We start from the raw sequence: 27,136 nt of genomic DNA, 5'->3' as shown, positions 1-27,136 counted from the left end.
TCCAACCCCAGCTGCTTTTGCAGGAGCCAACATTTGATGGACTTGCTCTTGGCCATGAGTTTCTCCTTCATCTGCTACATCTTTCCCCCTGCCTTCTCTGAGTACATTTCTTTAGAACATGGCCCACACTTTCCCTCTCTTCCTCACTTCCCAGTCCTTCGGTGATCCTTCTAAAAACTGGTTTCCATTCTAGTCTCTGTGATGCCACTGGCAAGGAAATTGGAATTTTCCGTTTCAGTGGTCTTTGCCACATCCTCCCGTCTGACTGCTTTGACTGTGTCACGTCCCCCGCTTCTCAAAATTCTCTCCTCCGTGACAGGCCCCTGTCCTGGATCTTCTCCAGTATCCTTGGCCTCCTTTGAGAGTACTTCCCCCGAGGCCCCCTGAATTTTGATGGTACTTGCATGGTGTTCTCCTCTGCGCCTTCTGCTTTGGCATCACACCCACTCCCATGATAATTTGTTCTTCCCTGCTGCAAGCACCCAATTCTTCATTTCCAAATTCTGCCTAGACTGAGCAGTTTTACGGGCATCGCTCACATGGCTTCCAAACGTGATTGTCTTTCTCAGTCTCTCTCACCTGGCGGGAGTTGAGTCATACATTGTCCCCCAGGTGCCAGTATAGCGAAGTCTTAACTCCAAGTACCTGTGAAGGTACTATTATTGGGAAAATAGTCTTTGTAGATATAATGAAGTGGGGGTGCAGCCACAATTGATTGGGGTAGGCCTGAGTCCAATGTGATTGGTCCCCTTATGAGACACACAGAGAGAAAACCATATGGTGACATGGGTGGAGGTTGGAGCATAATATCAAGCCAATGAAAGAACAGTGAGGACCACTGATGACTGCTGGAAGCTGGCAGAGGTGAGAAAGAATCTGTCTCATGGTCCCTTCAGAGAAAACACAACCCTTTCCTCACCTTGGCTTTGCACTTTTAGCTTCCAGAACTGTGAGAGAATAATTTCTGTTGTTTAAAGCTATCAAGTTTATGCCCCTTTGTCACAGTGGCTCTAGGAAATCAGTATATCCCCTGATCTCCTTATGTTCCCTGTGGCCTCAACATTGACTCCCCCATCTCTTGTCTTGGTGCTCAGTTGGTCCTTTCTGTCCTAGTTAGTCATAGTTGCTCTGACTCTGGTCTCCTATCAAATTCCCCTCTCTGTACTCTTCCAAAAGTAGCTGATTGTGTCCCAAATGCCTATGTGCTTGCTACATGTTCAAATGCCCTGGGGGAGATTTTAAAGGTCTAATGACATCACACCACACAAGCTGACTAACCAGTCACAATCTCTGGGGGTAGGGTGTGTTGTTAAACCCTCCCAGGTGACTCCAGCGTCCAGCCAGGCTTTAGAGCCATTGGTTAATAAGAGAACGTTATAGTGCCATAGAAAACTCGATCGAAGGTAATGGTTCTCAGCTGGGAGTTGACTTTACTCCCTCAGAAACGTACACTTAGTGAGTGGAGGCCAGGAACACTCTCAAACACGCACTGTGTTCAGGACATCCCCTCAGTAGAGAGACCCCATGCTAATGTGCCTTCTGCTGACATTGTGCAACCTTGATATGAGAAAGAGGAAGGAAGCCACAATACTGACATTGACTCTGAGATAGATGTGGCCCATCCTACTTAGGAAAATTCACATGCCACCCCATGCCACCCCATGCCACAGTGCCTCCTGTGCTGAGCCAGTGCCTCCTGTGCTGAGACCGTTCCTCAGCTGGGAATGTGGAAAGTGCCCAGGTTGCCCCTGTCGCCATCATGTCCAGCCCTACTCTGTGTATGCCAACTTTAGTCTTACTCTCTGAACATTTGGTTCTGTGAAGTCTTTTGTCGTTGTTGTTGGGACAGAGGAGCTGGGCACACCTCAAGCTGACTGTTGCCAAACTCAACAATTGCTGTTTTGGCAGCTCCTGAATCTTCTAATGAGGTTACTGCCTGACACTAAGCAAACAGCTGATGAGGCTGGAAAGTAAGGGGAAAAGCTCCTCTTCTTCCCATAGTTGTGGACATTAGCGAGGATCTACCCGAGAACAACCTCTGCCATTAAAGAGAACTACTGTGGATAATGGCTCACCCTTACAAAGATCCATCATTTATTTTTTGTAGTATTAATAATGGAAGTCAAGGCCTCTTGTATACTAGGCAAGTACTCTACCAGTGAACTACATCTTCAACTCAAACTTCACAATTTTAAAGTAATTTTATTTTATTTTATGTATACGGTGTTTTGCCTGCATGCATGTCTGTGTGCCACATGCATTCCTAGTACCCTCAGAGGTCAGAAGAGGATGTCAGATCCCCTGGAACTGGAGTTACAGATGGTTCTGAGCTGTTGGGAATCAAACTCAGTTCCTCTGGAAGAGCAACCAGTGTTCTTAACTACTGAGTCATCTCTCCAGTCCCTAGCTCACAATTTCTAACAAGTGTTCATAAATATCATCTGATTTGATCTATGCTTTCAGCTCACTATAAGGTGTAATTTCCTATAAAGTATAGCAGATATACAGAAGATATGGAAGAAAGACATCAGGAGGGAAAATAACAATAAGTAATGAAAAATTACATGAAAAATTAGAAATTCAGTTACTTTTATTTATAATTTAATTATTTTGTGTGCAAAGGTCACACGTGCTACAGCACACACATGGGGGTCAGAGTACAACTTTATCTCTTTTCATCATGTGAGTCCCAAGGATCCAACTCAGATTGTCAGGATTGGCATTGAGTGCTCTTATCCACTGAACTAGGGCACCAGCCCTCTTTTGATTTGTGTGTGTGTGTGTGTGTGTGTGTGTGTGTGTGTGTGTGTGTGTGTACATGTGATCACATTTCAAGCCTCGTGAAAACCTTCTGGCTAAAAAAAATAATAAAAATTGAATTATCATGAAATACAAAGGCTTTACCAAATTGGTAAGTTTTGATACAATCTAGTTCTGGATAAAACCCAATTCTTAACAATCATAGTCTTAATTTCTAGCACTATTCTGTTTTTCTAGTTTGTGTTTCTTATATTTATGCAGCATTTCCTTTGTGGGACAGTGAGGAAGGATTATGGCAGAACATATTTCCCGTAATTTACAGGTTCTATGAGCCAAAAAGGCTTGTAGAAGAATTAGACTTAGAATGAATTGAAAAATAGAAACAATTCTTCCTTGTGTTTGTTGACTCCAGCCATTTTGAGCCTTGTTCCTCAAAATAAAAAAAATTTAAAAAAAAAACTAAAATATAATTCTAGAAAGCTGGGGAAAAGAGGCAATTGGCAAAATTGTTCTATGGCCATGAAGTTAGGCTAGGCAGATCACTGTGCAACTTGATGAATTTTCTGATGAACAACCATGGTCACATATCATAGAAAGGTGACTCAGCTCCTGGGGTGCACTAGATGCTTAAGGAATTCTCCTCTGCTCTTGTGATATCACTGGCAGGAAGGGGTGCTATGGTTAAGCAAGTTCTCTGTGGCCCATTAGCCCATGGACCACCCAGAGAATACATCATGACTTGCTCATGGCCGTACTTGTAGACATTAGCACTTGGGAGACTCTTCCAAGGACATGCATGTTTACTGAACTCACTGTGATGCTCCAGCAGATGTACAGGGGGACGAGATAAGCTCTGTGAAACTGCACTTCTTTTTAGACAGTACCAGCAATTTCATAAGGTTTAATCTAATGCTCCCATTTTCTGTCAACATCTCTTATTCCTGCATCAGCTTTAGGAGTATCTCTGGTGTCTTACATCACAGGGTTCAAAGAAATATTTTCAGCTCAGGGAGCCATTTTGTATCCTGTTCATTCTATATATTCAGCTTTTCTGGCCGAAAAAAAATATGGATGCACACCTCAAAAGTATTTTAAACATGAATTCTGTTTTGCTCTTCTTGACAGGATCTTTGTTGCTTCTTTCTATTTCTGAATCAGATGGCTTATCATAAACATCTGTGAGATTTTTGAAGCTGCTTATGACCTGGTACAATGACAGTTTCCAGAAGTGTTGTCATAAATCACGGTCCTAACAAAAGTAAAGTTGTGCCGGGTAGTGGTGGCACACGCCTTTAATCCCAGCACTCAGGAGGCAGAGCCAGGCGGATCTCTGTGAGTTCGAGGCCAGCCTGGGCTACAGAGTGAGATCCAGGGAAGGTGCAAAGCTACACAGAGAAACCCTGTCTCGAAAAACCAAAAAAAAAAAAAAAAAAAAAAGTAAAGTTGTAAATGAGGTAAAAATAATAAATTGCTTATTTACCTGTAGAAATGCAGAAATGAACATTTTGCCCAATGGTTTTGATTTGTCACTACATTATAGAACAACAGCTGTCCTTAAATTTAGAACTTTCATATTTTGCCTTTTCACTTGTATTAATATTAAAATAATGTTCCTAATGAGATCCAGTGGTGGGTGCCTCACCCAAGCCAGATCCTGCCTCTTACATAAATATCAGTCTCAAGGAAGAGCCAAAGAAAATCAGGCTCCTCTGATAGTTCTAGACACTTTATAAAAAAAAAACCACTGACATAGTTAATCACAATTATATTTTTAATTTTCAATGGCGTTCATCTATTTCGCTGTGCATACTACACACACACACACACACACACACACACACACACACACGTGTGTCATGATATATGTGTAAAGGTTAGAGGATAACTGGATGTCGGTTCTCTTCTCCTATTGTGTGAGTCCTAAGGACCAAGTTCAGGTAATGCTTAGCAGCAAGAGCAATCTTACCAACCCACAAGGAAAACTTTTATATGCTGTCTGTCTGTCTGAGTAGACCTAAGTTGTTCTTACACAACATATGTCAAATGACCCCATTAGGGCACACTCTAAGTTTTCCCATGGAGGTAGTTACACCCTCCTCTCCTCCCCAAAGGCTGAAGTTTTAGGTGGTGTCTTCCCAATCCCTTTACCAGGAGACAATAGTATTGGTTGAAGTCATTTTTAAGGGGAATAGCTGCCTGTGGGCGTGATCTTCAGGGATAATGGGTAAAGTGGAAAGTGAGATGGAAAATAGAAGAAAATGTTGAAGCAGGCCAAACTGGTTTTCAAAGTCTTTCCTTGTTCAAGACGGCAGAAATGTTGAATATAAAAGGGCATGAGAGATTATCTAAACCAAAGCATTAAAAGATCAGCTGCACAGGATTTTGATTTGGGATCTTCCCACATTGTTTGAGGTATTGTACATAAACTCCATAAAACTTTGCAGACTGTTTTTTTAGGAGAGGCAGTTTCCACCTTTTCTTTTTAAAAAAAAAGTGTGTGTGTGTGTGTGTGTGTGTGTGTGTGTGTGTGCACATGCACGCATCTGGAGGTCAGGGGACAACTTGCAGCAATCAGTTCCCTCCTACCATGGGGGTCCCAGGGATGGGCTCTAGTGGTCATGCTTGGCAGCAGACAGTTTTACCTGTTGAGCCATATCACTGGCCCTCTAACTTGCCTTTAATGTTACTCCCCAGGTGGTGTCAAGCAGACTATGGTGGGTCCAGGATTCCTTTATCCTGTGGCTATCAATAGTTATCTTTGTATGTGACTTTAGTCTCTAGAATTTTTACAGTAGGGATAATGAAGGTGAGTGGGTTAAATGCAATTATAAAATGTCTCTGAAACTGGTGATGCTTGAAAACTTGTAATCAAAATAAAGATTTCAGTGCTTACTGTGAATTAAGGACATTCTGCTTGTGCAGAAGGGCTTGTGAAATCAGCCATCAGAATCATTGGAATCCTGTTGGTTCAATAGCCTTTAAGCCAGATGTTTAGAGTGCTCTTTAAAAGTACCCTCTTGAGATTTTGACTGAGGAGTTCTAATGAGTAAAATTCCATGCAGATGTATATTTAAAAAAAAAAAAACCTTGATTTTCGTATTTGAAACCACCAAAATATCAGCTAGATATACCTTCATTATACTGATTGTTGAATAACCATGGGCCCCTTTTTAGAAATTGAATTTAAGCTAAAATTTCTGATATATTAATACAAAAGAATTAGATTCCAATACTGAATTGCTATGTTGCCGTTGTTAAATCTATTTGGAATTTCTTCCCTCTTGCAGATTTTTATTCGCTTGTCTTTAGTATTTCTTTTAAATTAGCCTGTCTAGAGATTTGTGAAACAGAAGTATTTTTTTAAAAAAATATAGCAAGGACACATCTTTTAAAGATTCTTTGCCAGGGCTTGGGGATAAATAGAATAAGGAAAACTGATGCCCCAGAAAGGGGAGGCATAGGAAAACAGGCATTCTCCTGAGAGATAACATATAGTGTGGCCTGACCAAGTCACGTGGTGGGAGGGGCTCTTTTCTTTCTCCTCCACATCCTTTCCTCTGATGTCACAAGTCTATTATTTCCTGGGAGAATTAATTAGTATTCATTGGGTTGCAGTTGGCAAGAAGAAAGAAGGGAGGGAGAGAGAGAGAGAGAGAGAGGGAGAGAGAGAGAGAGAGAGAGAGAGAGAGAGAGAGAGAGAGAGAGAGAGAGAGAGAGAGAGAGAGAGATCTTAAGAGGGAGACAGCAAGGAGAAGAGCTGGGTGGGGGAACAGGACCTTCCCGGGATGCACTGGGAGTGGGGGGCAAAGAGTGGCTGTTTTATAACTAGGATCCTCGGTGACGTATGGTCGCCTGCTCCTTGGCAGCTGTCTTTATGGACCAGTAGGCAGAGCGAAATTGACGCTGACAAGACTTTTGCATCTTGGATGGCACTGTAATCTACTGTAGTGAAGAACAGAGCCTCTCAATCAGGCAGGCGGAAAGAAGAGAGACGGAGGGGAGAGGGGAGTCCAAAAGAAAAGAAAGAGGAGGGGGAAAAGTGTGTGTTGGGGGGAAGCAGGGAAAAGCATTTTTGGTGGATGGTATGAAGCCAGCCATGGAAACTGCAGCCGAGGAAAATACTGAACAAAGCCAAGAGAGAAAAGGTACCCAGCGCTCTGACAATAGCCTGTTTTAAAGCTTTTCACTGAGGGTGCTTAAAAGGGGTTATCCAGGTTTTGTCTCTTGTAAAACGGCTCTAAAACAATCCCCGAAGGTGTGGTCTTGTTTAGGGTGGGTTTTGTCTTTATCCTGGGGACTAATGTTAATAGTGTAGCCTCTCTTCTATTTCTGTTGCAAGTATTTCAATGTAACATGGTATTTCATAGAAGGATGTCTGTAGTTTGTCACCTTGGGCTGCTGAAGTGGGAAAACTATCTCTTTTTTAAAAAAAAAAAAACTAAAATAATTAATCATAACTTAAGTCCTGTGTTCTGCATGCTACGTTCAGGGATTAGGGGACGTGTTATTCCGTGCAAATGCTAAGAAGGAACTGGAGAGACGTGCATGCTAAATATGCTTTGATTCCAATAATACCGGAGTAATTTAGATATGTTGTAAGTTTCTTATTCTAACATGATTGTTCTTTCCATGTATCAGACTATGTCATGTAATAACCATTTATAGTGGGAGCTTGACATCAGCTTTGTCCCCCAGCACTGAAAGGAGGGAAGAGGTCTTTTGCTAATCATGACTTTAAGATTTGGAGAAGGAAAACTGTCTAAGGGCTCCATCCTTAAAGGAAGTCTCCGACCATATCACAATTTTGATATCCAGACTTTGGAGAAATTGGTGTTATTGCACCAAGAAAATGGCAGGAAATAGACGCTATGCTGAGGTCAAGTTTGATGCCCCATAGAAACAGCTCAGCCACTGTTAGGTTAACTGTGTCTGTCTACGCTGTAATTGATCTCTTCACTTCAAGACTAAAACTGTCATAAAATGCACAAAAACATGTTTTATAATTACACTGGCTCAGGTTTTTAAAAAAATAATCTATCATGCTAAGGTTCTTTCTCATGGCTTTTACACCCAATTGTAGTCACTAAATGATAGTAATTCTTCAGCCACATTCTCTTTATGAATATATGGGTTGAGCCATATGAAATTGCTGCTGTCAACCATTTTAAACACGAAAAGCACATCTATATGCAGGTCAACTTCACAGGACATTGGAGTAAAGGCTGCTTATTTTCATATAGATTTTTTCTGCCTATATTAATTTTCCATCCTAAACAGACCAATTTCATTTTTAAAATATATTTTAGAAGCATGATAAAAGTCACAAATTTTCCATTTAACCACTTCTTAACGCACAATCTGGGGGCAACAAGTACAGAGCAATTTAATTTTGAAGTTGGTACTTTAGTTCAATCCTTGTATCAGGCCTACCCCTCCCCTAACAAAAGACACTCTGTCTTTTCTTGCATATGATTTTTCTCTCATTTTTTTTCTAATCTACATGAATGGTCAAATAGCAATAAGAGAAACTCGGCTGTATTTATCAAGTTTCATTTCCATCACAATTAGCTACTAAGTCATTGCATGTGTGATAATGTAGTAGTGTCCCGAAGGAAACTTACTACAGTTTAGAGCATTTTTCTTGTAAAGTGGATGATTTTCCTTTATACACTTTTTTTTTATTAATGTCGTGTTGCCTGTGGCAGATAAAACCACAGTGACCTCTGCAAGACCATCTAGGTCTGCAGAAATGGATCCGAAAAACAAAAGGCATCAAATCTTTACTACACAACTGTGTGGCTTATTCCCATTTAGTCTCATAGACTTTCATTATTTTACATCATCTACATATTTAATGGCAGGTCTACAGGTTGTCACTGCATCCTCAATATATGAAAACTAGCTAGCTATCGTTATAGAGGCAAAATTAGAAGCAAAATACCATTTTCAGAGGAACTTTAAAGATGACTAGGATTCATAAACACTAGTTGTTAAATAATTTTAAAAAGACAAGCTACTAAGCTAAGGTCACATGTGTGATACATGTTTGGATAAAAATCTGGTCCAGGAAGTTTATTCTTAATCTGCAGCAACAAGGATTGTGGTCACTGTGTGGACCCCCACCCCAAACATTCTGGAAGATGACTCATCTACGCATCTTGATTTGAATGACCAAGTTCATATGCTAGCTGCCCAAAGTCCAAACTCTCATAAGTATCTTCGTCATTCCCTTTGCTGGCCCATTGTTATAAAACAGTAGCCGTGAATAGTGCGGTATGCTCATTATTTCTTTATTCCTTCAGATGTAATGTTAAGTGTCTAAAACCTGTGCTTATTTCATTGACATTAACGTTTACAAACTTAACAATATAACTTATAAAATGAACTGTGTCATTTTTGGAACTTAGAGAATCTTTTTCTTCTTCTTGCTGCAAGACTCCTTAGTTGCTAAGTGTTATCCTCTACATTTTTGTTACACCACAGAGGTTTGTATGCATATATGTGATTTCCTCTGTTCCTCTTTCCCACTGGTTTTCAGTTGTTGGTTGCAGGGGCAATGTCTGTCTGTTAATTAGGGGTATTGTTGCCCAGTGGCTAGCACCCAACAGCTTGTGAATGAATAGTTTGGATAATTATTACAGTGTCTATGAAGAATGTAAATTAAACTAAGGTTTCAAAATTGACCTCAGCTTTTTCTGGTTGGTGTCCATTCCCAGAGGGAGTTTACATAGAGAAACACATCTGAGCTATTGCAATGCACTAACTGCCACCAAGAGGTCTGTTTCTTTAGAAACTCAATCAGAATCGCTTTGTTCTTATTTCAGACAAAAATGATCCAAGTCTTAACAAAAGGGAAAGCGTTTGTGTTTTTGCAATGCTCTCATAGTGTTATCCCGAATGCTGCTGAGCAACCCAAATCCACACAAAGTGCTCAGGGATAGACAGGGGTTTGCTTTTGGGTTTTTGTTTGTTTGTTTGGGTTTGTTGGTTTTTTTTTTTAAGAAAAGAAAGCAGGTTTTCTCAGACGAGTATAGCAAATGCAAAATTATTACAAGTGACAGGTTTTTTTTAATGCGAGTATAGAATTAAAGTGGCAGAATTGAGTAAACAGATTCAGCAAAGATGGAATGAGCAGAGAAAATGAATAAGGCAATTAAAGGAAGTGGATGATGGCTCTGCTAATAAAACGATGGAAAGCTAGCTTTCCATTTGTTTCTGTGGAGTATCACTTAAGCGTCACTTCATTTGTGAAAACAGATGTGTCTGGAATCGCTGGAAGCACGTCATCATGGGGTAGAAAAACAATTGAATCTCTAGCAACTCTGAAGCTCCATTATGGGGGAACAGTATCTGTGCTGAAAATTATTTTTATTGCATGTAGGAAATTGGAATCTCCCAGAATAATTATAAGCAGGCTAGTTCAGTTCCTGTAAATCATTGCTGAAATCAATTCCAGAATCCAAGTATCAAATTAAGTTTCTAGCCATGTAGGAAGAGAGAAATGTGGTAAATTGGAAATAATGTTTGACTGAAAGTAAATTGGAGGACAGGGTCAGAATACAAGATGAATTTGAATCAGCGACTTGTTTACAGCAGTAACAGATTCATTGTAATCTTTCTGCTTTTTTTTAATCTATCAAAACATGTGCATGTTGGTTCTCCATTTTTTTGTTTAGGGAAAAAAAGCAATTCTCTGGAACATTTAACGTGTCAACATTATTCTGAAGGATCCGTGGCATTCTTACTGACATTTACTAACTTGTTTATGTGAATGTGATACTAGGAAAGTTTTAGATGCTGTTATTCTCTGTAAGAGTTTGCCAAGGTGAGCATCTGAAGTGATGGGGCCTGGGGAATAGGCTGTAGCGGAAAATGGCTGGCCAGATGGTGGGGAACATATGTGGTAGGTATGACATGGCATCCTTTAATGGTTTGGGGAGAGAAAGGGTTGTAGGGGGGTTTTTTGTTTGTTTCATTTTTAAGAAAATTTAAATGTAGAGAAAGATCTGAGCAAGTTGGTCTAGCTGTTCCATTTCTGTTATCGGTTCCATGAACACACTTTCACGACTTGGCCATGTTATTTCTTCCTTGAAATTGAGCATAAACCTCCACTGTGGCAGCAAGTTGTAAGATCGTGTTTTTCTGTTACTTGGAAATACAGGTCAGTTTAGGGTAAGAGATCTTAGCGACACCATTTCCTGGTCTTGCTGCATCCACGGACATGCAGAACAACCAGTGTCTGCGTGATGTCCACTCCCCTTCACTAGGACTGGTGATGAATTGGAGTATTCCAAAGACACCCCTTTCTTCTTTTTCCTTCAGACCAAATACACATGCACATGAGCTAATTGGCCAGGAGAAGGGGTGGCTATGGGATGGAGGAAGAATGGGACACACACTGGCTTCTGAGACAGGGAGGCTCCACTCCCAGTTTTACAAGTGTGCTTTGTTGCTCACCATTTGTCAGTCATTTATTCATTTCATAATATGCTCCTTTGAAATGTCATCCTGCCTCCTGTGCCCTCAGCTCCTGTTGGCGAAGTGAAAGGCTGCTCACCCATTTAGGCAGCATGAGAAGTCGCATCATATGGGTTTTAACCATATTGTGCTGTTCGGTTGCAAATAACCAACAGCAGTGACAGAGACTTTTGACCCTCAGCCAGCTCCATGATACTTCTCCTTAGAGAGTGGATAAGAGAAAATAAAAGAATGCCTTGTTTGCAGGCTGATTTTATTAATTCTATTAACCACTTTGTATACCAAGCCCTACCTGGCACTTGATGCCAAGGCACAGTGCACTTTTCCTATAAATGGCTAGGGAGCACATATTTTACCCTTCCAGGCCACAGATCTGGGCTTTGCCTGCTCATTTCGGCCATCCTAGCATGAAGAAGCAGCCACAGATGTATGTGCACAAGGGGATGTAAGAATGTTCCAGTCGGATTTTATTTACCAAAAGGCCTGTCCAGTATTCTGGCAGGACCTTGGCTTTCCCTTCACATTCTAACTAATGGCTACAAAGAGACAATGACAAACACAGCTTTGAAAAGACCTTGTTTAGTGAATGTGGTCTTCCTCACCAGCCATATTTGTCACTTGGTTGTTTCCAGTGATCATTTGTAAAAGCATTCCAGCCTGGCAGTCACTTGTCCCTACATCGTATTATCAACGTCAATGGGGGACGTGGAAGGGAGCCAAGGTATTGTTTTGTTTTTCTTTCCTCAATTTCCCATTATTTATGTCATGGCCCACCTTGGTGATAACCACTCACAATTGTAAGTGTCCCCATGAGGCACCATAGCCACATTTCTTCTGTCATCTCAGAGGGCGCTCATGTTGTAGTCTGTTTGTAGAAGAACAGGCCATTTCCTCATTCTTGCCCATGCCTAGAATCAGCAAGGTGTTTGACTTCTTCTAGGTATCTGGATCCTGTCCTTGAGATTAAAATGTGTAGTCTTATGTCATAAATGATGCAAATAGCTCTGTGTTTAATGTCTCTGTTTGAGTTTGGCTCAAAAGTACTATATAGAAGTGAGTTTTCTTTTTTTCTCCTATCCAAAGATTTGCTGTTGTGAAAAAGGCTTCTCCAGAAGTATTAGTCCAAGGGATTGGAAAACGGCCATGCAGTTGTCTGATCTCATCTCTGGATCTGCTGCAGTCATCGTATTTTCACATTCTATGAAGCATCTTGAGAAGGCGTAGCTGCCATATTTTTCTCAGAGAAATTGTCAGTTTGAGGGCTAGAGAGAAGGCACAGTGGTTACGAGCGCTTGCTGCTCTTGCAGAAGACCAGGGTTTGGTTCCCAGTACCCATATGGTGGTGGCCTCTTCTAACCTCTGTGGGCTCCAACTTGCATGTGATACACAAACATACTTTCAAGCCTGCGCATGTGCATACATGTGCACACACACAGAGAAAGCAATTTTAAAATAAAATCACAATTGGATAATCAGGCATTTCCATCCATGTGAGGTTATGCATAGACAGTCCCTCTGAATTGCAGCCATAGATATTATATACACATGTTCATGTGACAATGTTCCAGTCAGACTTTATTGACTAAGAGGAAAGTCAGCATGATGGGGGTCCATAGGGCCCTAGGGTGGTCCTTCGCTTTCAATGAAATACTCATCCAGCAATCATTTATTGGGAACCTATTGTGTGCTGCACATAGAAAGATAAAATTTAGAACAAGATGAGGGTTGTGGGGGTAGATCAATGATATAACACATGCCTAGTACGCATGATGTTCTGGGTTCAATCTCTAGCACCGTCCCCCACACTCACAAAAAGAAAAGAAAAGAAAAACTATCAAAGGAGATTAAACTACTTAAAATCTTTTTACTTGAGAGGTCAATGTGAAGAAGGGCTCACAATCAACTTCACCAAAAGGAAATCAGCTTATACTATGAGGTGACTTGACCCTATGGTTCTTTCTGTCTGAGAATGTAGTATAAGCTTTGTCTAAGAGAACGGCTTTTGAAAACTGGATGAAGTTTTTGTTTTGGTTTTGGTTGGGTTTGGGTGGTACCAACGACCAAATCCAGGGCACCGCACATGCTAAGCAAGTGGTCTACTGTTGAGCTATACCCTCAGCCCTAAACACCAGAGGACAAATATCTAATTCCAGGGAAAGCAGGGTTAATTTTATGAACCCTGAGTTAACAAGGGACAGGGACTATTTCTTTAGGAACCACAGAAGTACTGCTCACTTTCACATGGACCTTAGAACAGCTTTCACTGGCCTTAACAACTTGAGAAATAGGAAAAGGTAGAACTTCACTTGGCCCCAAGGGTGTGGGAGTGGGGGTGGGAAGGGTTGGGGAGGTTAATACTAGGGTTTTGAAAGTACACCCTCTGGAGGCTGATTTTCCAGCTGCATAGCTGGGCTCCACCTCCAGGTTGTGTCCCTGGGCAAGTGATGGGTCTCTTCTTGAATTCCATTTTTCACTTGTCGAGATTGAATGATAATTTCCGACGGCGGTTATAGCTAGTGAACCAACAGGCATCACGTGTGTGACACTGTGGCTAGCACACCATAAGCACTCCATAAATTATAGCTGTCATCATTATTGACAACACAAACAGGAGCAGCAAAAATAGCTTCATGGTATGCTTCTGTTCTTACTTGAGAACCTTTATTTACCTAATTTTTTTTTTTGGCATAGGAAATTTAACCCAGAGTCTTACATATGCTACACAAGTGCTCTATCACTGAACTACACCCCAGCCCTTCTTTTTCCTTTTTAATAGGACATTTTTATCTGACCTTAAATTCAAAAGGCTCTTCTTGAAAGCATCACTAACCAAAGTATGTCTCAGTCTCAAATCTCTTGAGGGTTTTCAGAGACTGGTGAGTGGAACCGGAATGTTTCTAAGGCTTGGTAAGCTTTGTGGTGTATCTGGTGAGGATGGGCATTTATTAGCCTCACAGTGTGCTTATTTATCTGGGCTTCAATGATTTGAGGTGCCACTCGGAACATTAGAACCTCGTCTTCTCATGGACTCATTACCTACCAAAGGCATTTTTTTTAATATTTAATATCTAAGTTTTTGTTGTACCTCACCACTTCACATATTTTATGGAATTTATAGGCATGAATGGCCCATAGTGACATTTTTAGCTTCTTAAGAACGTCAGAATTAGAATTCAATTAACGGTGACTGGAAGCCTATATTGCATGCCAGACAAATTGAGAAATACTGTTGTTGTTTCTCCAATCCCCTAATAAGTGGGAAATCTATTACCAGATAGAGACCTGAGTCCCTGGGAAACCATTTGTTACCATATGAACAAGCAATTCCTTCTTTATGATGCACTGAAAGATTACTGAAACAGAATTCAATTCAGAATATTCTGGACTCCGTGATGTCCTGAGCTGAAGATGAAGTGATAGAGACTACCTCAGGTATCAGTGGGAGGATGGGAGTTTCCTCCAGAATTCAACAGGCCATGGAAGAATTTCCAGAGTTCTAGAATAAGAACTGGGCAGCATGATGGAGAGTGAGCCACTGTGAACCTTTGCGTGTACAGCTGGCAATAATTACAGTGTTGTGTTGGTCTGAACAGGAGAGAAACAGAAAGAAACACATTATGAGAAACCACATTTTTACCACCAATAGTATCATCCTCAATGAACATTTTAGGGGAGGGGATAATACAGAAAATAGAAACAAAGAAAATGTTGGTAATTTGTGGAAAGTTAAATTCAAAATTGGAGGACAAGAGTCCAACTGATTCTGAAACTTATGTTGAATTGATAAATTGGTACTGAAGGGTTGCATTTTGATAGCATATTTTTAACTCCCCATTTTCCTTTACTATATAGTAAGAGAATAAATAGAAATGCTGATAATAGAATCTTTGCTGGAGATAGACACTGACTCTTTGCCACTGAAATTGGCAGTGAACAGCAGAGCTGAAATGGAAATTGGCAGGTACCACTGGATGTACCCAGGCTCAAAGAACCATCAGTACCGTCCCGTGCCAACCCTGGGGGACAGGGCTGGCCCCTTGAGCAGTCCAGGTAAATACAGCCTTGGGGTGAATTCCACAAACAACTCTACTGTTATCTTGATTGTGATTTATAATGGCTCTTTCAGTTTGGTGATATTTTATGTCTTGCTTGGTACATTCATTTGTTGACATGGGTGTGGGTGGAAATGGCCCTTTAATAATTTTTTAATCATTTTCATTTTTCTTTCCCCCTTTCCATTCCACCCATTTTTCTCCACCTTCCCTCTCTTCCCTCAACCCACTTCTTTGTATCAAAGGGAACAGTGTACAGTGAGCTATGCTCTTGGGTTAACCACAGACTTTCAGATGTCTGAATCAGTAATGAGGGAAGAAGTCTGTACATACCCACTACAGGGACCAGAACTGGGTCAGAGATCTCAAGGAGCCTCATCTCTGAAAGTTTTGAACATGTCTATATGTCTCTTCAATAGTACTGCTTTGAACTACCCTCCTTTAGTATCAACCCATACTTGCAAGAAAGGAAAACTCAAAGCTTGTGAAATTAAGATCAGATAGCTATCCCACTAGGATATAATCCCCACAAGGTAGGTCCTTTGAGTCCACACTCATCTCTGTGGCCATTATGGGGCTAGGTCTGAGCAAAATGTGTGTGGGTCAATTGGAGATTTGAGATAGAGAGGTTGCTGAGCAGTATGAACCTCCCCATTCCCCATCCCCAAAGCCTGACTGTGCCTTAATGTTCAGCTCAATTAGCTCAGTGTAGGATGATAGCTCAAGCCATGTAAAAGGTGATACAAAGGACCAGTGGTGGGTCAGATAAACTCAATAATAAGCGTAACAGTATCGCTATCATTTTGTCTCAACCTGTGATGTCATTTCTCCCAACTGAGTTGTGTACTTATTTCAGGGATCAACCAGAAATGGCAGTAGTAGGGGCTGGGGAGGTGTCTCAATGTAAAAAGTGCTTGTTGCACAAGCATGAAGACTAGAGTTCAGATCCCCAGCACCCATGTAAAAGCAGATGGCAGTGTGCATCTGTAATCCCAGCATGAGAGGTGTAGAGACAGGTAGATGACTGGAGCTCAAAGCCAATTGGTGAGCTCTAGGTTTGGAAAATACCCAGCATCAACCTTTAGTCTCCAAGTGCACGCACGCGCGCGCGCGCGCGCACACACACACACACACACACACGCACACCTAAAAAGAACAAAGAATGGCAGTGTGGTGAATGACACTAGAAAGAATCATCTTGGGGAATAGTATAAAATATCCTGTTGAATGGAAGACCTGTTCTCTTTCCTTTAAGATCTAAAATGGAACCATGAGGTTAATTATCAGGAAATCCAATTTTGCATTTTGTCTGTGTCTTGGGTCATGCACTCCATCATTCCACACAGGACTGATAGGGTGGCTGCTGCTGCTGCTGCTGCTGCTGCTGCTGCTGCTTCCTCTTCCTCTACCTCCTCCTCCTCCTCCTCTCTTCCTCCTCCTCCTCCTCCTCCTCTCTTCCTCCTTTCTTCTTCTTCTCCTTCTTCGAGACAAAGGCTCATATATCCCAGGTTGTCCTTAAACATCTGAAGGATGACCTTGTACTGGTTGGGATTACAGGTATATGCCACCATACTCAGTTTATGTGGTGCTGGGGATCAAACCTAGGGCCTCATCATGCTAGGCAAGCCTTCTACCAACAGAGCTACAGCCCCAACCCATAGGTGCTTGCTTGTTCTATGTGTGCCTATAAAGTGAACAAGAATCGATCAAGCATCCTTTAACATCGATCCTTCAAAGAACGTGGTGTTGAGGGCTGGGATCTTGGTTTAAAAGTTGCTGGTGCCATTCACTGTAATACAACTATACAATGTACTCCTGTTCAGCAATGAAAAGGAATGAAGTACCATTACATACTGTGACATAATAATACACATTAAAGGCATGAAGCTATATAAATGAAGCCAGACATAGGAGCCCAAGCACCATAAGACTCTATTTGTATCGAGTTTCCAGAACTGGTAACTCCTTAGAGACACTTCGTAGAGCATGGTTGCCAGGGGCTCAGGAAGTATGGAGAGGAGATTAACTACAGATGAGCACCGAGGATCTCTCTTGGGGTGATGAAAATATTCTAAAATTAAATTGTGGGGATGATTATACAACTCTAAATTAATTCAAAACCACTGAATTGTAGCATTTAAAATAGATGACAGCCTGGCACACATCCATAATCCCAGAACTTGAGAGGCAGAATCAGTATGATTACCATGAATTAAATGATAACTTGGGCAACATTGTTCCAGTGATACATAGTAAGACCCCACCTTTTAAAAAAGTAAGTTTTCTAGTATATAATTTATATCTGAAAGCCATGTTTTGTTTATTTGCTTGTCTGTTTGACCATATATAGCCTATCCCACTAGATACATGTAATTCAAGGGCAAAGAGAAAGGGAGTATTGCTACCCACCAGGAATCAGAAACTGCTGCTTTTGAGACAGGATGGTATTTATTTTAAGAATAAGTGTTGGGGATGGCAAGATGGCTCAGTGGGTAAAGGCACTTGCTACCAAGCCTGACGACCTGAGTTCAATACCTGGGACCCACATGGTGGAAGGAGAGAACTAACTCGTGCAATTTGTCCTTTGACCATAGTGTGTGTGTGTGTGTGTGTGTGTGTGTGTGTGTGTGTGTGTGTGTGTAACACACAAAAATAAATAAATGTAAAAAGGTTTAATGCTACCAAGGCAGTTGGAAATCTAGAAAGAGCTTTGAGTCATTCCTGGACACCAGACACTAAGCTGTGTGGTAAAGAATAAACACTGTCATCTTCCTAGAGGAAAACATACCTCTGTCTGTGGCTCTGGAGAGTTCTCCAGGCATTAAGCAGTTTAACAGAAGAGCACGATGTGTGTGCTTTTCCCCTGACAGCCTGACCTGAGAATGTGGGCCAAGTGAAGCTGCGGTTGCGGCTGAGAAACAAACAGCAGGGCTTCGAAGACTTTCCTGAAATCGGTTGTTTTGGGGAGCCCTGAGGAACATGGGTCTTTGAAGGTGCTGTGCCTGTTCAGGATGTGCCATCCATCCCACTAGCAAGGTCTGACTGCCCCTGCAGTCACTAGCCCACGAGGCTCCATTGGCCATTAACTCAAGGTTCAGCACCAGGGAAGTTGAGTCCAACACGAGTTTGCCCTTCTTTCCTCCATGCCCCAATTTAAAAATTACTTTTGGGGGCGTTTTGAAATTGTAGCTATAAGGAGAGGTCCAGGCTGCCCGTAGTATCACATTGCTGGTGATATTACAAGGAAGAATTCTGGCAGCTATCAGGTTCTTGCCCAGGGGAAATAAAAATCTTTGCACTTGATTTGAACTTTTAATTTTAAAAAATGATCCTCCGAGATCCTAAAATGGTTTATATGTGTTTTAACTTTTGCATACATTCACCTCAATCCTTGGCTTCTCAGGTGCCAGATGTATGTCTGAAGCCCCATTTGCATCTAAAGTGACATTATACTGGACAGTGTAAAATATGATGGATGAGGTCACAGAAGGAGGAGACCTGGCCCAGCCATGTCATTGTCTCCACAGGAGATGTCTCCCCGGGTTTTGTTGGCTCCAAAATCAACACAGTTTTGCCATCCTGTACTTAGATTCTAAACCAGATGGTATGAGGGGAAAAAATAGAGAATTCCATATGGCTCCTGTGCCTTTTCTCCACCCCCCTTTCCCTACATAATTTTCAGTTTCTCTCCGAGGAGGCCAAGGAGGTGTTGATACTAGCTGACCAAGAAGTCTTTGCCAAAGAAAAATGCCTCTCTCACCCATGCAGTCACTAACAGAGACCACCTTACCCCAAGTCTTGTTCCTCACCAGAAAGATCAAAGTCGTCCAGTATCTTTTGCCTTGACCCTTCCTCCATAGCTTTCTTTTCTTTTCACCATAACTGCTAAGGAAATTACATTTTTAAGACTTGATAGTTACTCTTACCATTACCTGCCCCCCCAGTGCCACCCCCAGAGAGGGTCTCATGTAGCCCATGCTGGACCTGAACTCTCTATGTAGATGAGAGTGACCTTGAACCCCTGATCTTCCTGCTTCCACCTCCCAAGTGCTGTTGCAGTTTGATTTTATTTTATTTGTAGTTTAGTTCTTTTGAGACAGGGTCTCACTATGTAACCTTAGCTGTCCTGGAGCTCTGTATGCAGACCAGTCTGGCCTTAAACTCATAGAGATGCACCTTCTTCTGCTTCCCAAGTGCCTGGATTAAAGGCGTGTGTCACCAGACCTGGCTCTGTGACAGTTTTCAATCTTTCTTCCTTCTCTGCTTATGAAGACACACAAGTAGGAATGATGGAGGAGAAAGTTATGGATGGGAGCTTGGGGAAAAAACCCAAGTGTCTCCTATCTTCCTCAATACAATCAATTATGTATCAGGGGTGATTATTTAACATAGGCTGTGAACTAACAGACTAAGAATGACTGTTTGTCAGTAAATCTGATGCTCAGACTTCAACCTGAGAAGTAAAGACATCCACTTACTTCACCAACCTCTAATTCTTCTTTTGTCCAAATGCTGGGCAGTGGTGGCTCCCACCTTTAATTCCAGCACTTGGGAGGCAGAGGAAGATAGATTTCTGTGAGTTCAAGGCCAGCCTGGTCTACAGAGCTAGTTCCAGGACAGCCAGAGCTACACAAAGAAATCCTGTCTCAAAAAAAAAATGCAAACTACTCTGATGCTTGGATTGAGATGTCCATAGGTAAGTCCAGAAGTCCAAACAAGGAGCATGCCCTCTCATTGTGTAACAGGGTGGCGAATGTAGGGAGAGGCAGGCTGGAGGAAGGGCTGATGGCCAAGCTTGACAATTGCATTACCAAGAATGGATCCCTAAGTAGCGGTGGAGGAGTGCTGAGAGGGGAGTGCCTGAAAGCACCTTGAGGTCACTGCTGTGATTCAGTTCACACTCTGAGGCAGTTCATCCTCCCCTTTTACTGCTGACCTTTGGAAATTCTCCCTCGGGATTTGCTTTTAGCCTGACATGGAGGAGGGTTGCTACTGTCCCTTAGGGCCACTCTGTACCTTCAAACACTTGAAATGTATCTCAAGAGAGAAATCCTTTTCTTACTATTTTGACATGTGCCAGGAACACAGTGCCTGTCTGTGATGGGGTTTCCTCCGTCATTGGAAGGGTGATAATGTAATGTAGGTTCTGATGGCACTTGTCACTCTGTTCCCTGGAGTCTAGGTGCAGCAGCTTTCTGAGTGTGTACAGCGGAAACTGGGGAAGCTGTCTACCTATGATATGCTTCTAGGCACTCAGGTTTTCTGGTTCAGTGGAGGTGAAGACAGTGTGAGCATATCGTAGCTCTGATTTGCACTCCGAAGTTCTCTGCTTTCCAGGATTCTTTTGCTTTTTATTTTTATAAAATGTGGTCTATCGTACGGTAACTATTCCATGGCTTACTTAGAAAAACCATAATCAGCCATCTTATATATCCAGAAAACTCTTCTTGATTGTTTACAAACAATTTGGGGCTGCTATTCTGCCAGTACATGAACAGCACTTCTTTGTGTCACAGTGGCCCAATGAGTCCCCACTGCGCTAGCTTACCTGGCCTCTTACTCTTGTGGATGTTCCTTAGCTCAGAGTAGGCAAGCAAAGAAAGTGAAAACAGAGGAGAGACTCCATCAGCCCTGGATGCCGATCTGGAGCTGTTTGTCAGGCACAACAGATAGTTTTAGGAACAAAGCTTAGATTATTCCAGAATGAGTAATTCTCGGTCTTTTGCCAGTGGTAATGTCTGATTGCTGCTGCTGCTTCTTCGCATTATTTTCAGTGGTAACTATTTAATTTTGCCCTGGCGTCTTTTGACCCTCTTGGCGATAAGTGGAGATACCTTAGCATAGCTGAGAAGACAACACTGGCAGCTTGAGTCATCCCACCTCTTCAGGTTGTGTCCTTTCGGTCATCCTAGCCACACACATAACCAGTTTCTGTGTCTGTGGCCAGCTAATGCTAAATGGAATGCTCCTGGTCTCTCAAAGCCATTTAGACAGGTTTAGCCTTTCTCTGAAATTACGCTTGGATTTTGTCTAGACACTTTCATGGACGATGCTTTTGCCCTAAGAAGAATAATGCCAGTGATGAAATGTCTGCCTGGCAGGAGACACATGGGATTGAAACTCTCTCACCTTACCTTCCTGTGCTTCCTGCGCTGGTTCCTGGGGGTGATTAGTGGAAATTTCTGTGAGGGCTGTGATACCACCCATTGTGTTTTTATAAAATTTTATGTAAACTAGCCATGCCTATTCCCATAAAGTAAAGAAATAAAGTCCTTGATTTGAGGTGGAAGCGTACATTGATGCAACAAAATACCCAATCAAAACAGCTAAAGGAAGGGTTTGTTTGAGTTCATGCTTTGAAGGTGTAGACCAGCAATTCTCAATGTGTGGGTCGAGAACCCTTTGGGGGTTGAATGATCCTTTCACAGGGGTCGACTAGGACCATTGGAAAACACAAATATTTACATTATGATTCATAACAGTAGCAAAATTACAGTTATAAAGTAGCAACAAAAAGTTTTATCATTAGGAGTCACCATAGCATGAGGAACTATATTAAAGGGTCTCAGCATTAGGAAGATTGAGAGCAAAGAAGTCATGGCAGCATGAGCATGAAACAGCTGATCACATTGCGCCCATAGTCGAGGATCAGAGAGAGATTAAAGCAGGTATTGCACCCACCCTCTTTTATATTCAATCCAGGACCCCAGCCCATGGGATGATACTGCCTTTCCACCTCAGTTAACCCAATCTAGAAACTCCCTCACAGCCATGCCCAGAGGCTTATCTCCTAGGTGATTTCAGATTCTGTCAAGTTGACAGTCAGGATTGACCATCACCCTGACTCTATTTCAAGGGTTAAGTCTTGGCTTCCTTGTGTACTAAGTATGACAATGATATTTTGTCATGCCCAAAGATCACCAAGCCCTTCCTTGTTCCTCCCTCCCATAATCAAACTCTGCTTTGCCTTCTCTCTGGATTCCTGGGCTTTTTCTAGAATGGCCTTACAAAGATGGCTTCACGTAAGTTCTCTTGCCCTTTCTCATTTATCTGTTCCTACAAATTGGCATGTGACATTGATTGCTTAATAGCTCTGTGGCTTTGTCTGTTTTTCATCCTTCCTGCTTCCCTTGAAGACGCCCTGTCCCCTTTGAATAAAACTCAGAAAGGCTGATTCTGCCTCCACCCACAGCTGAAGACTTTAGCTTGCACCCACTCAGGCCCAGCCTACACACCAGTGCCAGATGAATCTCACAAGCACATCTCCGATCATGTCACTTGCCTGCACACAAACCTGCCCCCTCTCCTGCTTGCAAATGAAGCGCAGAGGCTCAGGCTGGCTTGACTGCCTCCTACAGTTGGAGGAGGGCCCACCTGCCTTTCTTTCCAACTTCTCCTAACACTACCCTGGTGTCCTTGAGAAACTCAGCTAAACCTTGGCTCCCACATCACGTTAATACAGCATTCCTTCCCCAACGCCTATCATAGGAACATGCGTGCTCTCCAAGGCCTAGCTACACTCTGTCTATCCATAGTCCCTTTTGTCAGTGTTACTAACCAAGGACAGCTATCCCTCTCTCACTCCCCATGTCCCTATGTTGCCTCTCCTCTAATTCTAATTAAAAGTTATATACTTGTCTGTTGCTCCCTCACCACTGGCTACAAGGATCAGTGTCCTGAAGGGAACGCCTGAAAGCCCTGCCACAATGTCTCTGAAATAGCAGCAAATCAACAGACTCAATGAATGGATCCAGGAAAGCAAAGACGCTTACCCCCAAATGGTCAAGGATGTTGACTGTCACCAGACCTCAGCCTCACTTCCCACAGATCTCCCTGCTCTGAAAAATCAGTGTTGTCTGGACTTAGAGCTAGCTTTCCCCACTCAGTGTCAGTCTCCCTCACCCCCTGCTTCCCCACTTTACCAGGCAAAGTGTTAATTAAGCATGATCTTTAGGAAAGCCAAAGCCAGTTCCCATCAAAAAACAAAAGAAGTGGATAACAAGTATTTGTTTCTTGAATTTGTTTATTCCCAGTCATGTACGTGTCTAACTTTTATATGGTCACCTAGTTTCCATTGCTCACATATTATTACAAATGTTGAAGGTTAATCTATTTTAAGATTTTTATGGTGTGCCACAAAAAATAAAGTTCCTTGTTAAACAGATTTTAGGGCAAACTTTTAGAAGTGTCTACTGAGAAATGATTACTTTTATGACACTAGAAATAGTCTTAGTATTCTTATTATTACACGGTTGAACATGCATGTCTAGGTCTATAAGAGAGTCGAAAGGACTGGACGGTAAGTTACTTGTTTTCATAATACTTTATAGTGCTCTGAATTGGTGATTCTCAGACTTTGGGGTATTAAGCCCCTTTATACTCATAAAATTAGAGTCCCCCTGAAAAGCTTTTGCTTTTCATGGTATTGGTTATATGTATTAGTATTTTTAAATAAGAAATTATAATCAATATTAAACTCTTGGTTTGGGCAGAATGAAACCCGAGGCTGCCTTGCACATGCTAGGCAGATGCTCTGCCACTGAGCTACATCCTCTGTTCAACTTACATATTAAAACAATGATAAACTCATCCTATGTTATCCTAAATAGTGTCTTCAAAAGATAAATGTTTTCCAAATCAAAATACTTCAGTGAGAAGAGTAAAGATTTGTTGTTGTTTAATCTTTATAATACGGGACTTAATGTGAGAGGCAGCTGGATGCTGCCTCTGCCTCTACACTCATTCAGTGCTATCTTGGCATGTCTTATTTTAGTTGAAATATATGAAGAAAACTCCATCTCTCACAAGCATGAGGTTGGAGGAGAATTTCAATGGCCTTTTAAAATAATTACAGAATTTGAAATTCTTTTCTGCTCATGACAAGATTCAAGTTTCAGTTTCTTTGTAAGAGAATATTTTATTATACTTTTTTGGGGGGTGGTCAGAGGACAACTTGCAGAAGTCATTTTTCTCTTTCCACCATGTGGGTCCTAGGGATGGAAATCAGGTCATCAAGCTTGGCAGCAAGCACGGCTTTACCCACTGAGCCATCTTGCTTACCCAAGTTGTAGTTTCTTAAAGACTGTTCACAATGTGAAATCTGAAACCGTATTGATGGTCCTTTTGTACCCTGATGTATTAAAATCCCATGCTATAACCTGGACTTGGATTAACACTTACATTCAGAAATGATTTTTGTGAAGTTGCACACCAATTATTTGGAAAACACTAGCAGTGTGTGTGTGTGTGTGTGTGTGTGTGTGTGTGTGTGTGTGTGTGTGCCTATGTCTGAATTCCCAATATTGACACGTTTTATTAAACCACATAAAGTCCTGTATCTTTATATCACTGCCAAGACTTCATCAAGAAGTCGTCTGAGCTGGGGAAACTGTCAGTCTCACTGTAGCAGGTACAAGTTTCCCCAAGTTCATTGGCAATGGATACCATCAGTTGTTTTCTTTGAAATGACAAGCTGTTCACTTAGTTCATTTCCGAGAAAATTTCTTCTAAATAGCTATGTCTGAGTAACTGCAGCCTGTCAGAGCTTCTTTCTAGAAAAAGAAAAATAGTGTTCCATGAAAAAAGGTGCTAGGTGAGCTTGTAACACAACTGAACCAGAACTTTCCCGAAGGTTATGGCCATCCCTTGATGTGCGTTATCCATCCAACACGTCCTCCACATTCACTGTGCAGAATATTCAAAGATGCAGTCTCAGGGTTGTGATTTAATAAAAGTCCCATATATTAACACACATGGCATTGTAGATAGATGGACGTCTTCTTTGTACTGAGGATGCTTTGACACAAAACCAGCTCCACAGTTTTCTTTCTCTTGCTGTGATGCTTCGTGCTGAAGAATGTGCTTACTACACTTTGGAGTCAGTGTCTGCTTTGTGCTATGGCATCAGCACTTTTACTGTGCAAATGTCAGTACAGTGGCAAAAGTAAATAACGCCTTCGTGATGTTATAGAAAGAGTTGAGACTTCGTGGGCCTCCTGAAAGGGCCTCAAAATCTCCCAGGGCTCAGCCAAGCTCCTTTCAAAAACTCTACCTTCCTGACTCAGGGTGGGCCTGGCAGACCTGCACCAGAGAATCTTCTGGGAGCTGGTCAGAAAAGCAGCTGCTTGGTTATCTCCATGGACTTAAACAGACTGAAGGGTGTGTGTGTGTGTGTGTGTGTGTGTGTGTGTGTGTGTGTGTGTGTGTGTGTGTAGTGCATTGAGGGGAATGCACTTGTGGAGGCCAGAGGGCAATCGCAGGTATCATTCCTCAGGTACCATCCACCTTGTTATTTGAAAAAAAAAAGGTTTTTCATTCAGCCTGGAGCTCTCCTAGTAGGCTAGACTGGCTGACCAGCAAGCCCTAGGGACCTGCTCTCTACCTTCCCAACACTGAAATTATAAAACCCCACCTCACATTTTTACATAGGTTCTGGGGATCAAACTCAGGTTCTCATGGTTGAGCAGCAAGTGCTTTACTGCCTGAGCTCTCTAGCCCCTAGACAGAGTTCTGCATGGTAAAGTCTGCCAGCCACTGTTCTACAGTAGAGTCTTGAAGGCTCTTCCTGTAAAGGATCTGATGTAATATCCATGGCCAACCACTCAGCTCTGCCTCCGGAACTTGACTGAAATGAATGTGGGTGGCCATGTGCTAATAAAGCTTTATTTATGGATACACAAGTTTGAATTTCATATACTTCCCATATGTCACAGAATATTTTTCAAGCCTCCTCTTTCCCCATTTAGATAAGATTGGGCTCGCTTAGGGGTAGTATGAACACAGAATAAAGGACTAGCCCAAACTGGCCTTGAACTTGTGATCTTACTGCTTCATCCTCTTTGGCATTTTGTTTCTGTCATGTACTACCACAACTGACTATCTAGAAACGTAAAAATCATTCTTCATTTGTAGCTATAAGGAGAGCAAACCAGATTTGCCCCATGGACACTTTGTTGATCTGTGTTCTGTATCCTTGATTTTCTATTGAAATCACCGGGCAAGCATAAAGACTTGAACAACAAACTCTAGTTTCTGAACATTACCTACTTATCAACTGGAAATTCCAATCTAATCAATCCAGGTCAATGGAGCTTAGACATCAGGATTCCCATATATTTCTACTGTGCACGTTTTTTTTTTTAAACAAAGTGAATTTTATCTTAAATATTACTTTTTTAAAAAATGAGAATTTGAGGACTGAAGAGATGACTCAGCAGTTAAAAGCATTTGCTGATCTTTCAGAGGACCCGAGTCTCGTTCCTAAGCATACACATCAGGCAACCTACAACTACCTATACTACAACAACTACCTGTAACTCCAGCTGCTGGAATCAGATGCCTCTAGTCTCCATGGGGCACCTGCACTCACATGCACATACCCACACAGGCACACACACAGACACATAATTTTTAAAAAAAAAAATTTAGACAGCTAGTGACAAAGTCAACTCCTAAGACCAAGGTTGTACATTATAACCTCAGAGCAGGGTTCTTCACCCTTAGCATCAAATGCAAGCACCATCCTCTGAGCATAATTGACCCTAAACTATCTCCAGACATTGCCCAGTGTCTCCTGAGGAGCAAGATGGCCCCTTGTTGAGAACCAGTGCTCTAAATACTGTAACTTTTTGTTTATAGTATCTCAGGCATTCTCCTCTTGGACTATATTGACATTCAGGTCCTGATAAGTCTTTGTCGTGAGAATCTGTCTTGCATGTTGTACAATATTAACAACATCCCTGACCTATACCCACTAGATGCCAGTAGCATCCTTTACCCCAGCTGTGACAACCAAAAATATCAATAAACTTTGCCAGATGTCCCCACGGGGCACAATCATCCTCTCT

The 27,136-nt window shown here is 41.9% G+C and overlaps 1 protein-coding gene across 3 annotated transcripts in view; it reads left to right on the top strand.

The window, feature by feature from the left end:
• The window catches only part of Gpm6b (glycoprotein M6B), a 154,929-nt gene that overhangs the window by 101,524 nt on the left and 26,269 nt on the right, over positions 1–27,136 (top strand). For 2 of the 3 annotated variants that reach the window (XM_059250247.1, XM_059250249.1), the window contains exon 1: positions 6,509–6,905. The exons of the other annotated variant lie outside the window; for it this stretch is intronic. In XM_059250247.1, coding sequence (XP_059106230.1) covers positions 6,845–6,905 — 61 coding nt within the window. In that variant the 5' untranslated portion in view covers positions 6,509–6,844. Of the gene's footprint in view, positions 1–6,508; positions 6,906–27,136 lie in introns of those variants that run through there. 3 annotated transcript variants of the gene reach the window in all.

This window comes from Peromyscus eremicus, chromosome X, assembly GCF_949786415.1.
Source record: "Peromyscus eremicus chromosome X, PerEre_H2_v1, whole genome shotgun sequence".
Lineage (NCBI taxonomy): Eukaryota > Metazoa > Chordata > Mammalia > Rodentia > Cricetidae > Peromyscus > Peromyscus eremicus.
Note: the sequence above shows the minus strand (reverse complement) of the source record. Positions and strands in the feature narration are given on the sequence as shown.